This window comes from Oncorhynchus masou, chromosome 5 (assembly GCF_036934945.1).
Source record: "Oncorhynchus masou masou isolate Uvic2021 chromosome 5, UVic_Omas_1.1, whole genome shotgun sequence".
NCBI lineage: Eukaryota > Metazoa > Chordata > Actinopteri > Salmoniformes > Salmonidae > Oncorhynchus > Oncorhynchus masou.
The window spans coordinates 74,440,373-74,458,717 of record NC_088216.1 but is presented as its reverse complement, the minus strand read 5'-3'; the positions used below and the strand labels follow the sequence as shown (position 1 = coordinate 74,458,717).

The following is an 18,345-nucleotide window of genomic DNA, read 5'->3' as shown; positions in this document are numbered from 1 at the left end:
AGGCACCGTGTTATGAAGTGGTGCGCACGGTGTCTCCACCGTGCGGGTGCATAGCCCGGTGCGTTCTATTCCAGCTCCACGTATCGGCCGGCCTAGATTGAGCGTCGAGCCAAATGCCATGAAGCCGGCTCTACGCATCTGGTCCCCAGTGCGTCTCCTTGGGCCGGCTTACATGGCACCAGCCTTACGCTCGGTGTCCCCAGTTCGCCTGCATAGCCCAGTGCGGGCTATTCCACCTTGCCGCACTGGCAGAGCGACCGGGAGTATTCAACCAGGTAAGGTTGGGCAGGCTCGGTAACCAAGATCTCCAGTGCGCCTGCACGGTCCGGTCTACCCAGTACCACCTCCACACCCCAGCCCTCCGGTGGCAGCTCCCCGCACCAGGCTTCCTGTGCGTGTCCTCGGCCCAGTACCACCAGTGCCAGCACCACGCATCAGACCTACTGTGCGCCTCGCCTCTCCAGCGCTGCCGGAGCCTTCCTCCTCTCATGCACTGCCTGAGTCTCCCGCCTGTTCAGCACAGCTAGAGCCTTCCTCCTCTCCTGCGCTGTTGGAGTCTCCCGCCTGTTTAGCGCTGCCAGAGCCTACCGCCTCTACAGCGTTGCCGGAGTCTCCTGCCCATTTAGTGCAGCCAGAGCTGTCAGTCTGCATGGAGCAGCCAGAGCTGTCAGTCTTCATGGAACAGCCAGAGCTGCCAGTCTGCAAGGAGCTGCCAGTCTGCAAGGAGCTGCCAGTCTGCAAGGAGCTGCCAGTCTGCAAGGAGCTGTCAGTCTGCAAGGAGCTGTCAGTCTGCAAGGAGCTGCCAGTCTGCAAGGAGCTGCCAGAGCTGCCAGTCTGCATGGAGCAGCCAGAGCTGCCAGTCTGCAAGAAGCCGCCAGAGCTGCCAATCTGCATGGAGCAGCCAGAGCCGCCAGTCAGCATGGAGCAGCCAGAGCCGCCAGTCAGCATGGAGCAGCCAGAGCCGCCAGTCAGCATGGAGCAGCCAGAGCCGCCAGTCTGCAGGATCCGCCAGCAGCCAGATCTGCCAGTCAGTCTTCCAGATCCGCCAGTCAGCCAGACTCTTCCAGATCTGCCAGTCAGCCAGACTCTTCCAGATCTGCCAGTCACCAGACTCTTCCAGATCTGCCAGTCAACCAGACTCTTCCAGATCTGCCAGTCAACCAGACTCTTCCAGTCAACCAGACTCTTCCAGATCTGCCAGTCAGCCAGACTCTTCCAGATCCGCCAGTCAGCCAGACTCTTCCAGATCCGCCAGTCAGCCAGACTCTTCCAGATCCGCCAGTCAACCAGACTCTTCCAGATCCGCCAGTCAGCCAGACTCTTCCAGATCCGCCAGTCAGCCAGACTCTTCCAGATCTGCCAGTCAGCCAGACTCTTCCAGATCTGCCAGTCTGCCAGACTCTTCTAGATCCGCCAGTCAGCCAGATTCTTCCAGATCCGCCAGCCAACCAGACTCTTCCAGATCTGCCAGTCAACCAGACTCTTCCAGATCCGCCAGTCAACCAGACTCTTCCAGATCCGCCAGATTCTTCCAGATCCGCCAGGATCTGCCAGAGCCTTCCTCCTCTCCTATGCTGCCGGAGTCTCCCGCCTGTCCGGCGCTGCTGCCGGGGTCTCCCGCCTGTCCGGCGCTGCTGCCGGGGTCTCCCGCCTGTCCGGCGCTGCTGCCGGGGTCTCCCGCCTGTCCGGCGCTACTGCCGGGGTCTCCCGCCTGTCCGGCGCTGCTGCCGGAGTCTCCCGCCTGTTCGGCGCTCTGTCCCGGAGTCTGAAGAGCCCTTCTGTCCCGAGCTGCCCCTCTGTCCCGAGCTGCCCCTCTGTCCCGTGTTGTTAAGTAGGGTTGCCGTGGCTGGGAGGTCACGGAAGCGGACAAGGTGGGGGAAGACTGCGGTGAAGTGAGGGCCACGTTCAGCACCAGAGCCGCCACCGCGGACAGATGCCCACCCAGACCCTCCCCGATAGGTTCAGGTTTTGCGGCCGGAGCCCACACCTTGGGGGGGGGGGGGTACTGTCACGCCCTGGCCATAGTTTACTTTGTATGTTTCTATGTTTTGGTTGGTCAGGGTGTGATCTGAGTGGGCATTCTATGTTGGATGTCTTGTTTGTCTATTTCTGTGTTTGGCCTGATATGGTTCTCAATCAGGGGCAGGTGTTAGTCATTTTCTCTAATTGGGAACCATATTTAGGTAGCCTAGGTTTCACTGTGTGTTTGTGGGTGATTGTTCCTGTCTCTGTGTTTTGCAACAGATAGGGCTGTTTTCGGTTTTCATACATTTGTTATTTTGTTAGTTTAATCGTGTATTGTGTCCTTATTAAATAAAATGAATCACAACTACGCTGCATTTTGGTCCGCTCCTCCTCCCACAACGAAAGCCGTGACAAGGCATAAGCTACGGACTACGAAAACAATTGCATTTTATCGATGCCATTTTGAATGCACAGAGATACTGTGATGAGATCATGAGGCTATTCATTGTGCCATTCATCGGCACACTCACCTAATGTTTCAGCATGACAATGCACGGCCCCATGTCGAAAGGATTTGTATACAATTCCTGGAAGCTGAAAATGTCCCAGTCCTTCCATGGCCTGCATACTCACCAGACATGTCACCCATTGAGCATGTTAGGGATGCTCTGGAACAATGTGTACAACAGCGTGTTCCAGTACACGCCAAAATCCAGCAACTTCCCCCAGCCATTGAAGAGGAGTGGGACAACATTCCACACACCACAATCAACAACCTGATCAACTTTATGAGAAGGAGATCTGCTGCACTGCATGAGGCAAATGGTGGTCACACCACATGATTTCTGATCCACGTGCCTAGCTTTTTTAAAAGGTATCTGTGGCCAATAGATGCATATCTGTATTGCCAGTGAAGTGAAATCCATAGATTAGTGCCTAATGAATTCATTTAAATTGACTGATTTTCTGATATGAACTGTAACTCAGTAAAATCTTTGAAATTGTTGCATGTTGTGTTTATATTTTTGTTCGGTGTATTATCTCAACTCTACGAGGTCAAGCTCCAGCAAATTCATCAGAGAACATTTTCAAACACATAAATAGCCAACTTTCATTACGCCTCTCTGGAAGAAGATGGTATTGATTGATGCATACTGCCATCGAATGTATTTTAAGAGCATTATTTTAAGAGCTGACAGAATGTATTATTGATTGAGCTGAACTGGGCTGCACCACTTAAGAGTATTAAATATTGTATGCATGTTACAGTGAAAAGATGGTTCAAATTTCACTGTGAAATTCCATTCAAAGATTGAATCTGAATCAACATAAAACCATTTTCAAGGTCAAGAACAGACAACATGGAAACAGGTAAGAAATGAACTCGTGGATGATTAATATGATGTATAGTATATTTGGCCTGCAGGCATAACAGGGCCAAAACCATCAATAATCACTCATATCTAAAGTATTTATGAGATCAATAAACAGTGTATTAAATGTCCTCTTCTCCAATGGAATTAACTTAATGTATCAATGCTTTCTGCTCTAATTTTACAATAAAAATCTTTCAATGTTGACATGAACCACATATTCTAACAAATTGCAAGATACACTCTCTAATAATATCAACTGCCCTTTAAAGTATTGTCTTGAACCCGCACCATTCAATCATCATGTGGAGTTATTTAAGCTATACCAAGAGTAATAAAGAAGACAGATGACAGTCACAGATGCAGGTCCTTACTATGTGACAACATCCCAAGACTTTAAGGTCAGGCCCGGACAATTGATGGAACTGTCACTGTTTCGCATTATAGTGACAGTGGATTTCCCTACAGAATCGGATTACTCTTGCTCTGGAGTGAGACTGGGCCCGGCCAGGGGGACAAAATAAATGGCCTGTGAGGGATGGGGCGGCCTTGTTCCCACCGTGGGGCATCAGAACTGAATCTGAAGAAGCCATCATTCACTTCACTGTCCATGTCGTCATTTTAGGAAGCAGCAAGGAGTATTGACTTCCTCTTACTCAAAAGGAAAACAGCTAAATTGAGACCATAGTCTGTCAGTTAGTCTGTCAGTTATGTGCAGAAATTCTGCTATCTTTATTCACATTTGAGTCATTTAGCAGACATTCGCATCCAGAGTGACTTGTTGTAGTGAGTGCATACATTTTCGTACTCGTCCCACTTCCGGCGCCGACAGAGATGGCCGCCTCACTTCGCGTTCCTAGGAAACTATGCAGTTTTTTTGTTTTTTTACATGTTATTTCTTACATTAGTACCCCAGGTCATCTTAGGTTTCATTACATACAGTCGAGAAGAACTACTGAATATAAGATCAGCGTCAACTCACCATCAGTACGACCAAGAATATGACTTTCGAGAAGCGGATCCTGTGTTCTGCCTTTCAACCAGGACAACGGAATGGATCCCAGCCGGCGACCCAAAAAAACGACTTGGTAAAAGAGGGAAACGAGGCGGTCTTCTGGTCAGACTACATAGATGGGCACATCGTGCCCCACTTCCGAGCATTCTTCTCGCCAATGTCCAGTCTCTTGACAACAAGGTTGATGAAATCCGAGCAAGGGTAGCATTCCAGAGGGACATCAGAGACTGTAACGTTCTTTGCATCACGGAAACATGGCTCACTGGAGAGACGCTCTCGGTGGCGGTGCAGTCAGCGGGTTTCTCCACGCATCACGCCGACAGAAACAAACACCTTTCTGGTAAGAAGAGGGGAGGGGGAGTATGCCTTATGGCTAACGAGACGTGGTGTGATCACAGAAACATACAGGAACTCAAATCCTTCTGTTCACCTGATTTAGAATTCCTCACAATCAAATGCAGACCGCATTATCTACCAAGAGAATTCTCTTCGATTATAATCACAGCCGTATATATTCCCCCCCAAGCAGACACATCGATGGCTCTGAACGAACTTTATTTGACTCTTTGCAAACTGGAATCCATAGATCCTGAGGTTGCATTCATTGCAGCTGGGGGTTTTAACAAGACTAATCTGAAAACAAGACTCCCTAAATTGTATCAGCATATCGATTGCGCAACCAGGGCTGGCAAAACCTTGGATCATTGTTATTCTAACTTCCGCGACGCATATAAGGCCCTGCCCCGCCCCTCTTTCAGAAAAGCTGACCACGTCTACATTTTGCTGATCCCTGCCTACAGACAGAAACTGAAACAAGAAGCTCCCACGCTGAGGTCTGTCCAACGCTGGTCCGATCAAGCTGATTCCACACTCCAAGACTGCTTCCATCACGTGGACTGGGACATGTTTCGAATTGCGTCAGACAACAACATTGACAAATACGCTGATTCGGTGTGCGAGTTCATTAGAACGTGCATTGAAGATGTCATTCCCATAGCAACGATTAAAACATTCCCTAACCAGAAACCGTGGATTGTTGGCAGCATTCGCGTGAAACTGAAAGAGCGAACAACTGCTTTTAATCAGGGCAAAGTGACTGGTAATATGACTGAATACAAACAGTGCAGCTATTCCCTCCGTAAGGCTATCAAACAAGCAAAGCGTCAGTATAGAGACAAAGTAGAATCTCAATTCAACGGCTCAGACACAAGAGGTATGTGGCAGGGTCTACAGTCAATCACGGACTATAAGAATAAATCCAGCTCAGTCACGGACCAGGATGTCTTGCTCCCAGGCAGACTAAATAACTTTTTTGCCCGCTTTGAGGACAATACAGTGCCACTGACACGGCCTGCAACAGAAACATGCGGTCTCTCCTTCACTGCAGCCGAGGTGAGTAAAACATTTAAACGTGTTAACCCTCGCAAGGCTGCAGGCCCAGACGGCATCCCCAGCCGCGCCCTCAGAGCATGCGCAGACCAGCTGGCTGGTGTGTTTACGGACATATTCAATCAATCCCTATACCAGTCTGCTGTTCCCACATGCTTCAAGAGGGCCACCATTGTTCCTGTTCCCAAGAAAGCTAAGGTAACTGAGCTAAACGACTACCGCCCCGTAGCACTCACTTCCGTCATCATGAAGTGCTTTGAGAGACTAGTCATGGACCATATCACCTCCACCCTACCTGACACCCTAGACCCACTCCAATTTGCTTACCGCCCAAATAGGTCCACAGACGATGCAATCTCAATCACACTGCACACTGCCCTAACCCATCTGGACAAGAGGAATACCTATGTGAGAATGCTGTTCATCGACTACAGCTCGGCATTTAACACCATAGTACCCTCCAAGCTCGTCATCAAGCTCGAGACCCTGGGTCTCGACCCCGCCCTGTGCAACTGGGTACTGGACTTCCTGACGGGCCGCCCCCAGGTGGTGAGGGTAGGCAACAACATCTCCACCCCGCTGATCCTCAACACTGGGGCCCCACAAGGGTGCGTTCTGAGCCCTCTCCTGTACTCCCTGTTCACCCATGACTGAGCGGCAACGCACGCCTCCAACTCAATCATCAAGTTTGCGGACGACACAACAGTGGTAGGCTTGATTACCAACAACAACGAGACGGCCTACAGGGAGGAGGTGAGGGCCCTCGGAGTGTGGTGTCAGGACAATAACCTCACACTCAACGTCAACAAAACTAAGGAGATGATTGTGGACTTCAGGAAACAGCAGAGGGAACACCCCCCTATCCACATCGATGGAACAGTAGTGGAGAGGGTAATAAGTTTTAAGTTCCTCGGCATTGGTCCACTCACACAGACAGCATCGTGAAGAAGGCGCAGCAGCGCCTCTTCAACCTCAGGAGGCTGAAGAAATTCGGCTTGTCACCAAAAGCACTCACAAACGTCTACAGATGCACAATCGAGAGCATCCTGGCGGGCTGTATCACCGCCTGGTACGGCAACTGCTCCGCCCACAACCGCAAGGCTCTCCAGAGGGTAGTGAGGTCTGCACAACGTATCACCGGGGGAAATCTACCTGCCCTCCAGGACACCTACACCACCCGATGTTACAGGAAGGCCACAAAGATCATCAAGGACAACACCCACCCGAGCCACTGCCTGTTCACCCCGCTATCATCCAGAAGGTGAGGTCAGTACAGGTGCATCAAAGCTGGGACCGAGAGACTGAAAAACAGCTTCTATCTCAAGGCCATCAGACTGTTAAACAGCCACCACTAACATTGAGTGGCTGCTGCCAACACACTGACTCAACTCCAGCCACTTCAATAATGGGAATTGATGGGAAAGGACTTTAAACAATGCTACCTAATATAATGTTTACATACCCTACATTATTAATCTCATATGTATACGTATATAATGTACTCTATCATCTACTGCATCCTTATGTAATACATGTATCACTAGCCACTTTAACTATGCCACTTTGTTCACATACTCATCTCATATGTATATACTGTACTCGATACCATCTACTGTATCTTGCCTATGCTGCTCTGCACCATCACTAATTCATATCTTTATGTACATATTCTTTATATATATCCCATTTATTTTGTCCACATATTCTTTATCCCACCTTACACTGTTACACTGTGTATAAGAAATTAGTTTTGGAATTGTTAGTTAGATTACTTGTTGGTTATTACTGCATTGTCGGAACTGGAAGCACAAGCATTTCGCTACACTCGCATTAACATCTGCTAACCATGTGTATGTGACAAATAAAATTTGATTTGATTTGATTTGGGAATCAAACCCACAACCCTTGGTGGTGTAAGTGCCATGCTCTACCAACAGCCACATGGGACCATTTATCCTCTTCTACTCAGGTCTGTCAGTTATAATGTCCAAGAAAAAGAATAATATAAATATATACTGCTTTATCTTATCTTTATATTATTCTTCTATTCCCATTACTTTCACATGCTGAGAGAAGATGATTTCTGTTCAGTTTTTGTACTCACTATGACATTACGTTTGCTCAATATACTTTAACTGAACATCTTTGAAAGTATGTCCTGTATTATAAAGACAGTATGTGGTAGTGTAGGCATTTATCGTTATTTATTTTGAGTTGAAGCTTGAGGAAAGTGATGAAGAGGTATTTTGATGCGTTGGAGTTGTAGTTTCATGTATTAGCTCTATCAGGATTAAGATCCTGAGTGTGGAGTCACAGCACTGGCAAATGCTGCTCCCCAAGGAGACGCTTCCATGTTGATTGCTTTATCAGACGGGACACAAGACACTATGACAAGTCCCACTGACATATCTCTTCTGTCACATGCCTTCACACTGCTGGCTAGTACAGTATGATCAGAGAGGGAATAAAATATAGTTAGTGACTTACATGCAAAGGTTAGACTGGCCTCTCGGCTCACGATGGTCCCAAAAGAGTTGGAGGCGAGGCACTGATATGTTCCAGCATCTTGGTCTTTGTTTAAATGGCTGATTCGGAGGTTGCCTCCAGACAGGCTATAGTGTGAGCCTGATTTGGGAGTGATCGCGGTGCCATTCAGTTTCCACCTAAAAACAGAATGAAACGCAGTCAGATCCAGATCCACTATTAACTTCAATCTATTGTCGATCATGCATCATTTATGGAAATATGAGATTCGGACAAAAACCTCAAAGAAGGCAAATGCTGATTTTACCTTAATTTGAGTAGTAAAGGATCAAGAGAAACCATGCCCCTCAGTATAGCGTTAATCTACGTAGTGAACTACACTGACGGCCGGCACAACACAGGGCAGAAAATACCTCACTCACCAAGAATACACAGCCTCTGGCCATCCGTCTTGCTAGACACCAAGTCAAACAGCATAAATATGCAGATGAATCATTATGCTGCAACAAATAAAAATAATGGCTAGCACACTGCATTCTGCACTTTTGCATTCTACACCAGGCTATGAGATTATAATTGGTGTTAGAGGTGATCAGTGAATGATATAATTCACTTATGAAGGCAGCAGATTCCTCAATCCCTCCACATAGAGCAGAAAGGTGGTTACGATACAAAACTAAATTTCACAGATGAGTAAGCATTAGGGTTGAATGGCGGGAACCCGGTTACCGAGATTTACCTGGATTTACCACCCAAAACCACTCCCTTTTCCAGGGATAAATAACTCAGAGAAACCGGTAAATGATAATAAATTATTTATATGAACAGCATGGCGTGAAATGGAACTGTGAAATAATGTGCAGTGTCTAAATCTGGCTTCTCTACGGCCTCTGCAGGGTGGGGACAGACAGCCTATCTCAGTATGGAGCGCAGTTCACAATCTACGTAGACCTACAGTATCATCTCATCATCATCATCATTGTTTTTCTTGTGACAGATAGGCTTACATTTGCTGCAGCATAGCTACAGTAATATAAAGACCAAATTTACCCATCTCCATCTGGCTTTTATTTTTAATTGTAAAGATATATTTTTATTGCAGCTCCAGAGTTTTAAAACAGCCTATGACTCAAATATTGTTGCTTTAAACCAGCACGTGTGTGAACTCTCTCGCAATCTTTTTCTATCTCCATCAACTCAATTGCATCCAAAATAGATAACCCTGTTCTAGATTGATATAAAGTCCTATTTAGATGTACTAGTCTACCTCTTTCAGGTAATATATTCAATGCAGTATTAGACTTTGTTACGGATACAGGTATCCTGTGTGTGTATTTCTTTTCTCTCCTTCTCCCCTCACAGGTGGCATTCATCATTCCCCAATCAGTCATCAATCAGTTGCTAATCAGAAGACACACCTCCTCCTGTTTCCATTACCCTATCACATTCCCTTTCCCTTGGTTTAAAAACCCTGTCTGTTGTTTGCTCTAGAGCGCAATCTCTCTGTCAATGCCATCTGTCTGTAGATCTCTTGTTTGGTTTTTGCAACTACATGTGTGAGTATTGGTTTTGCTATGGTGTTTGTTTGACGGTGGGAAAAGGGGGAACCAAGATAAGTTGCCCATAGGCATACATTACCAGTAGGAATACATTACCCGTAGGAATACTTTGTATAAAAACATTAGTTAGAACTGGGTGGACCACCCACTGTATTTTTGGTTAGTTAGCTGTTGGTGAATTAGGCGAGTCTAGTTTAGGTATGTTTTTGGATACTTATTTCTTTCTTGGGTCCAGCTCAGCCCCTTATAAAATACATTAAAATATATATATGCGTCCCGCCTACTAATTATACAAATAGGCCCTATTATATTTCAACATTAATCTAGGCTATACTTGTAACTTTGTAGGCTGCATGGTCTCACTGCTTTATCATGATTTGAAGGATGTTCATAAATCCAATCCATATAATAGTGGAATTCAGTTCACACTCAAAGATTAGCCTACTGAAGCTAGTTTAATTTATTTTACCCAAGAGAGCACATCTATGGGATTGTATGTTTTTTTTGTGTGTGTAATGTTGAGTTGCCTATCAAATGTATTGGATAATGGCACAATCATTTGGACTTTTTTGGACTTGGGTTCATGAAATGTTTTTAGGGCCATATTTAATGTATGGCTCATCAGACTCAAGTAGCATGAGGCTTGAATTTTCGATCAAAGCTCTAATTTAATCCAGACAAAGACCTATTTATATACATTACTATAATGCTTTTGAACGACAATTCCGGTTTTGCTGGGAAATAGCGGGTTACCCGGGAGAATATATTTATTCTCGGGAAGGGACATTTGTAAATACCAGGAAAATATTCAACCCCACAAAGCATGATAGGTGTTAAGCACTTTATTGGGATATGGACGACACAAACCATGATTAGGGTCCAGTGCAATTAATTGCTGATTATTTATTTGGAGTAAGGATAATAATTGATTGTCTTTATGGATTCTAAACAGCTCAACAAATAGGGTGACTTTGTCAAAGCATTCGTGAGAATATCTTCATCAGGTTGGTGTAGCTCTGCTTGACTAGATTTAAGATGTTTTATTGTACGATTCACCTTATAAGGCATAATAATAAAGGGACAAGTGTGAAAGGTTAATGACAGGTTAAAAGCAAAAGACATTAAATATTTGTTCTCTTTCATCTACCATTTAGACAACTACCAACCATATCAAGCATTTGAATAGAAACTGGGCCTGAGGGTTATCTCTCCCAGGGCTTCATTATAGAGAGGGAAGAATAACTCAGATCCATACATGGTGTTCTTGTGCTATGGCAATTATGACTGGAATAGAGTAAAGAGGCTAAACATCATTCCTTAAGCAAAAGGGAGCATGTAGTTCAAACTAAAAATATATGATTACAAACAGTTCACGGTGGCTTTGTTCTCACAGAATACAATATGCCTTTAAATACATAGTGCTTATGGGGGTAGCACCACGTAAAGTAGTTAAAGAGGTTGTTTGTACAAGCTGGTACTGTAGACACTGTAGATATATAATAGTTCAGTGATACATCACCATGCCTACTCCAAACCAGCCTTACACAACGTACACAAGTCTGTGGTCTCCAGTGCCTCATTACTCTACACTTCAGTGTGGTAAAGGTCCTCACCGACCGTCTCATAAGGCAACTCAAGCCATTCGCTTACTTCCAATGCAAGAAAAACAAAAACATCAATATTTTACTGCCCAGTAGTGAGTCTACTCTAACTACTCATGCTTTCAGAAAGCGAACCTGCAATTGATAAAATGAGAAGAGCCTCTAACATGATCTGTTATCTTAGAGAAGTGGTCCTCATCAGCTCGCATACCAGGCTGTTTCTGTGTTAGTATTTTTTTTTATTCCATTAAAAATGAAAGCAGTCTGCCTATTCAAAGTTGTTATTATTCTTCTTCAACAGAGAGTGATTCAATAGAGCCAATATTGAATATCACATTCCTGCAAGGTCTGGATGAGAGAAGACAGAGCTTTGACTGATATGGTAATACTGAGAAAACAAAAAATGCCACTTCCCTTTAGGTCAACATCGGAGTATTACGCTGCACAAGGAGCTTTCTGAGGGAAGGAATAAGTGAGTTAGGTCAACATCGGAGTATTACGCTGCACAAGGAGCTTTCTGAGGGAAGGAATAAGTGAGTTATGTCAACATCAGAGTATTAAGCTGCTGCACAAGGAGCTTTCTGAGGGAAGGAATAAGTGAGTTAGGTCAACATCGGAGTATTACGCTGCACAAGGAGCTTTCTGAGGGAAGGAATAAGTGAGTTATGTCAACATCGGAGTATTACGCTGCACAAGGAGCTTTCTGAGGGAAGGAATAAGTGAGTTAGGTCAACATCGGAGTATTAAGCTGCACAAGGAGCTTTCTGAGGGAAGGAATAAGTGAGTTAGGTCAACATCGGAGTATTACGCTGCACAAGGAGCTTTCTGAGGGAAGGAATAAGTGAGTTAGGTCAACATCGGAGTATTAAGCTGCACAAGGAGCTTTCTGAGGGAAGGAATAAGTGAGTTATGTCAACATCAGAGTATTAAGCTGCACAAGGAGCTTTCTGAGGGAAGGAATAAGTGAGTTAGGTCAACATCGGAGTATTAAGCTGCACAAGGAGCTTTCTGAGGGAAGGAATAAGTGAGTTATGTCAACATCAGAGTATTAAGCTGCACAAGGAGCTTTCTGAGGGAAGGAATAAGTGAGTTAGGTCAACATACTAAGATGAAAATCCATTGTCTTGCCACTAGATATTTCTGAGGGAAGGAATGACTGAGTTAGTATCAAATCGGAGTCGCTGCAAAGGATCATGGCTATTAAGGAATAAGTGAGTTATCAAATTAAACCAAGTACATGTACATGCTGCACATAATCTAATAATCTAGGGAAGGAATAATCATTCTAGTTAGGTCAACATCGGAGTATTAGCTCTGCACAAGGAGCTTTATGCAAGGAATGTCCCAGTTAGGTCATCCATACAGTGGCATAATATCATGCCATCTGGCTTATGAGGGAAGGTTACACGGTCTGAGTTATGTCAACATCGGAGTTTACGCTGCACAAGGAGCTTTCTGAGGGAAGGAATAAGTGAGTTAGGTCAACATCGGAGTATTAAGCTGCACAAGGAGCTTTCTGAGGGAAGGAATAAAGTTAGGTCAACATCAGTGCCACAGAACAAGAGCTTTCTGAGAAGGAATAAGTGAGTTAGGTCAACATCGGAGTATTAAGCTGCACAAGGACAGACTTTTTAAAGCAATAAGTGGTTATGTCAACATCAGATTTAATGCTGCACAAGGAGCCTGTCAGGGTAAGGAATAAGTGATGTTAGTCAATGATACTTTGAGATGAAAATCCATTGTCTGCCACTAGATATCCTGACAATGACTGTTGTATTGAATTGAGGCAGCTAATCCATCCATGGCTTGTGCTCTGACAAGGACTGTTCTGACCTTGAAGGAATACAGTGATTAGGTCATCCTATTAAACTGCACAAGGAGCTTTCTGAGGGAAGGAATGTAAATCCTTTAAATCTCACCCCACATCATTGAGCAAACATGATTGATTTGAACCTTGTAGTTGCCAGAGATACAACACACAAAGCTGCACAAGGAGCTTTCTGAGGGAAGGAATAAGTGAGTTAGGTCAACACGGAGTATTACGTGCACAGGAGCTTTCTGAGGGAAGGAATAAGTGAGTTATGTCCATGTCTGAATATCCACACTTGCATCAAATGGTAGCTTTTGGGGCTAAGGAATAATGATTGTTAGGTCAACATCGGAGGGTTTAAATGCACAAGGTATCTTTCTGAGGGAAGGAATAAGTGAGTTAGGTCAACATACTAAGATGAAAATCCATTGTCTTGCCACTAGATATTGACCTGACAATGACTGTTGTATTGAATTGAGTCGGCTAATATCATGGCTATTATACATTGAGCAATAAATTAAACCAAGTACATGTACATGTTGCAGATAATCTAATAATCTAATAGACTATTAATCATTCTAGAGGGGGGCACTGGTTTTAGCAGCTCTGTTAAGCACATGCTTTATGCAATCATGTCCCAGTAGGCCATCCATACAGTGGCATAATATCATGCCATCTGGCTTATGAGTTTGTAGAATGTTACACGGTCTGTTCCTTTCCTTTAGCCTTCCGCCTGGCGCTTTAATTTTTGGGAAAACCAAATAGACCCAGTGCCACAGAACAAAGACTCTTTTATCCAGAGTAAATACTCTGTTTTAAGCTTTATGCTTGTAGGGACAGACCGTTTTAAAGCATATAAGAGGATGAGCCACATTTAATGCCCAACCTCTGAGGTCAGCCTGTCACAGTATACGATTGTGTGATGTGCAGTTAATGAACTTTGAAGATGATTTAGTCTGCAGCTTCCCTCAGCAAGATCGTCTTAGAAGGCAGGCAGGCAGCCCATCCAGGGCCAGGCTCTGTGCTCTGACAGGACTGTATAGCGACCTTGACAGGAAACAGCTGATTAGGTCATCCTTTAAACTGGCTCAATCCCAAGTGTTAAATGTACCAATCCTTCTAAATCTCACCCCAGCAATTTCATTGAGCAAACATGATTGATTTGAACCTTGTAGTTGCCAGAGATACAACACACAAAATTTTCGATAGACTAATGAACCGTGCAGAGAGAGGAAAAGAGACACTGGCCATGTCTGAATATCCACACTTGCATCCTAAATGGTATGCCATTTGGGGCTACAAAAAATTGTTTAATATTGTTCGACATTTTGAAAATCGAGTAGGGTTTAAATGCCTGGGTATCTTCCTCATGTCGGCTTTGACGACAGCTGACCAATTAGATACACAGTAGGGATGAGGCGTACCCCAATTTGGGAATACCTGTACTAGATGAAGATCCTAAATGAGTATAACATCCTGGCATTTAAACCCTACTCGATTTTCAAAATTTCGCATACTATTAACATTTATTTTCACATGATGAGAATGCGTCATGCGTGATTGCATTGTTTCCCATTATTTGTTGATTTCGGGAAGTGGTGCAATGCCATCGATCAGGGTACGCCAAATATTTTTTTTTTTTTTTCCAAAGGGGCTATACATTTTCTTTTCTTTACATTTTCAAACGGTCCATTTGTATTTTCCAATGGGGCTATTCACTTGGATGAGATTTTTCACCTGAGTAGCCTCATTTCACTGCCAAAAATAAAATTAAACCATCTAGTGTTCATGATGACAAGTTTGTCAAATACAGGTTTCTGGTCCGTGATGTAGCCAAACGTTTTCTGCTTATCTGATTCCGGATGCTCATTGCTCATTCAAATGTATAAATGGTAAAAATAAGGCCACAGAGACACATACCAGCTCTACTCTGTCTGTATTAAAAAGCAGACAGCTGCACCTGTCTTTGACACATATTGTTCTGCTTTTGTGCAAATCCAATGCTAGCATCAGTAATTCTACATTTGTTGTTAGCCCAGCTAGGATGGACACTGACACTTGTGAATCTGATGCAGCTGAAGAGCTACTGCCACCTTACCCGGGAAAGCACCGAACAAAAGACAAATATGAGAACTACATTGAGTGTAGTACTTTTGTACATATAATATCTCCAGCCCACTTACCGATATCTGAACAAGAGAGCCTCGTCGAAATTGCAACGAGGTTCTGTGAAAATTCTGCCAGATTTCTGGATTGGGCTGCGCTCTGAGTATTCTTCCTTGGCAAATCACACTGTTAAGACACTGACACCCTTTGCAACCATGTACCTATGTGAGAGTGGATTCTCGGCCCCCACTAGCAAGAAAACTAAATACAGGCACAGACTGTGTGGAAAATTATTTATGTGTGTGGAAAACTATTTAAGACTGAGACTCTCCCCAATACAAGCCAACACTGCAGAGTTATGTGCATCCTTTCAAGCACACCCTTCTCATTAACCTGTGGTGAATTATTCACAAATTTCAAATAACAAAATGTTTTATATGTAAGATGGTTAAATAAAGAGCAAAATTATTGCTTATTATAATATTATTATTTGTGCACTCGTCCTATAAGAGTTCTTTGTCACTTCTCACGAGCTGGGTTGTGACGACAAATCCCACTCATACTTACGTTTAATACATTTATTGTATATCATGTGTGGAGACTTACAATGATGGGGGGGAAAAAACATTTTAGAGTGTGCTGACCTTGTTGCTAGACGGGGTACACAGCTGGAGGTTGAATGTTTTGAAGGAACCACTGATCTAGTAGAATGTGATGCACACTTTTCCACAATGCATTGGAAGTGGGAGGTGGGCTGAGAATGATAGGCCCTAGTTATCTTCAAGTAGCCAACAACAAATCTACACTACTTAATTGGGAAGATGCCCAAAGCTTCTGCGGTGGTGTGGAAATGTAGGATAACATGGCGATGACGGAGATGGGAGCATCGGGACAAGCTCTTAGGAAACTTTGCAGTATTTAGTTTTTTATGTACTTTTTTTTATACATTATTAGATCAGGAAATGTTTTGTGTCATTACATACAGCCAGGAAGAACAATTGGATATTATAGCTGCGGTAACTCACCAGAACTACCAGCATATCGACTAGGAATATGACTTCCCTGGAGGAGATCCTTTGTTCACTTTTCCTAGAGCAATTTAATTTATTCCAGAGGCCGACACAAAACATCGCCGGAAGGAGAGGCAATCGAGGAGGCCCATTGGCTAGACTTAGGAGGCGTGCATACCACCCACCGCTCCGAGTATATTACTTGCCAATGTTCAGTCTTTGGATAAGAAAGTTGATGAGCTTAGAGCAAGGATTTCTTTCCAGAGAGACATCAGGGCCTGGAACAAACTGTTTCATGGAAACATGGCTCTCTCGAGATACTCTGTCGGAGTTGGTAAATCCAGCAGGATTGTCAGTACATCGCGCAGACAGGAATAAATATCGCTCCGGTGTGTTTCATGTTTAACGACTCATGGTGTAATTCTAGGAACATACAGGAAGTCCTTTTGTTCACCTGACCTAGAATACCTCACAATCAAATGCCGACCATATTATCTCCCAAGAGAATTCTCCGGCATTGCCCCAGCTGTTTACATCCCCCTCAAGCCGATACCATGACGGCACTCAAAGAACTTCACTGGACTTCATGCAAACTGGAAATCAAATATCATGAGGCTGCATTTATTGTAGCTGGAGATTTTAACCTTTTATAACTAGGGGGCGCTATTTTAATTTTTGGATGAAAAACGTTCCCGTTTTAAACAAGATATTTCGTCACGAAAAGATGCTCGACTATGCATATAATTGACAGCTTTGGAAAGAAAACACTCCGTTTCCAAAACTGCAAAGATATTGTCTGTGAGTGCCACAGAACTGATGTTTTGAAACCGCCTCATGACAATGACTCCTTATATGGCTGTGGAGGAAAGAGGAGTCAGCTTACCTTTTCCACATTTTCCCCAAGGTGTCTGCAGCATTGTGACATATTTGTAGGCATATCATTGGAAGATTGACCATAAGAGACTACATCTACCAGGTGGTCGCTTGGTGTCCTCCGTCGCAATTATTGCGTAATCTCCAGCTGCAGCATTTTTCCGTTTGCCTCTGAGAAACCGACTGCCAGGAATGATTTTTCATCGAATAGAATTGTGAAAAACACCTTGAGGAGTGATTCTAAACAACGTTTGCCATGTTTCTGTCGATATTATGGAGCTAATTTGGAAAAAGGTTTGGCGTTGTGTTGACTGCATTTTCGGGTTTTTTTCTTAGCCAAACGTGATGAACAAAACGGAGCTATTTCTCTTACACAAATAATCTTTTGGGAAAAAATGAACATTTGCTATCTAACTGAGAGTCTCGTCATTGAAAACATCCGAAGTTCTTCAAAGGTAAATGATTTTATTTGAATGCTTTTCTTGTTTTTGTGAAAATGTTGCCTGCTGAATGCTAGGCTTAATGCTATGCTAGGCTATCAATACTCTTACACAAATGCTTGTGTAGCTTTGGTTAAAGCATATTTTGAAAATCTGAGATGACAGTGTTGTTAACAAAAGGCTAAGCTTGTGTTTCAATATATTTATTTCATTTCATTTGCAATTTTCATGAATAGGAAACGTTGCGTTATGGTAATGAGCTTGAGGCTATGATTATGCTCCCGGATACGGGTATGGAGTCGCAAGAAGTTAACCTCTAGTGACAACCCATCCAGATCCGGGAGCGTAATCATCGACTGACACTAATTAGCATAATGCAACGGACATAAATATTACTAGAAAATATTTCTATTCATGAAAATCACAAATATATTGAGACACAGCTTAGCCTTTTGTTAATCACCCTGTCATCTCCGATTTTAAAAATATGCTTTACAGCCAAAGCAAGACAAGCATTTGTGTTTGATAGCCTAGCATAGCATTATGTCCAGCTAGCATCAGGTAACTTGGTCACGAAAATCAGAAAAGCAATCAAATTAAATCGTTTACCTTTGAGCTTCGGATGTTTTCACTCACGAGACTCCCAGTTAGAAAGCCAATGTTCCTTTTTTCCAAAAAGATGATTTTTGTAGGCGAAATAGCTCAGTTTGTTCTTCACGT

General features: G+C 43.8%; 1 protein-coding gene across 1 annotated transcript in view; it reads right to left on the bottom strand.

Annotated features, from left to right (window-relative positions):
• Positions 1 to 18,345, bottom strand: part of LOC135540235 (contactin-4-like) — a 221,377-nt gene that overhangs the window by 157,308 nt on the left and 45,724 nt on the right. The window contains exon 3 of the mRNA XM_064966751.1: positions 8,230 to 8,405. Coding sequence (XP_064822823.1) covers positions 8,230 to 8,405 — 176 coding nt within the window. The remainder of the gene's footprint in view (positions 1 to 8,229; positions 8,406 to 18,345) is intronic.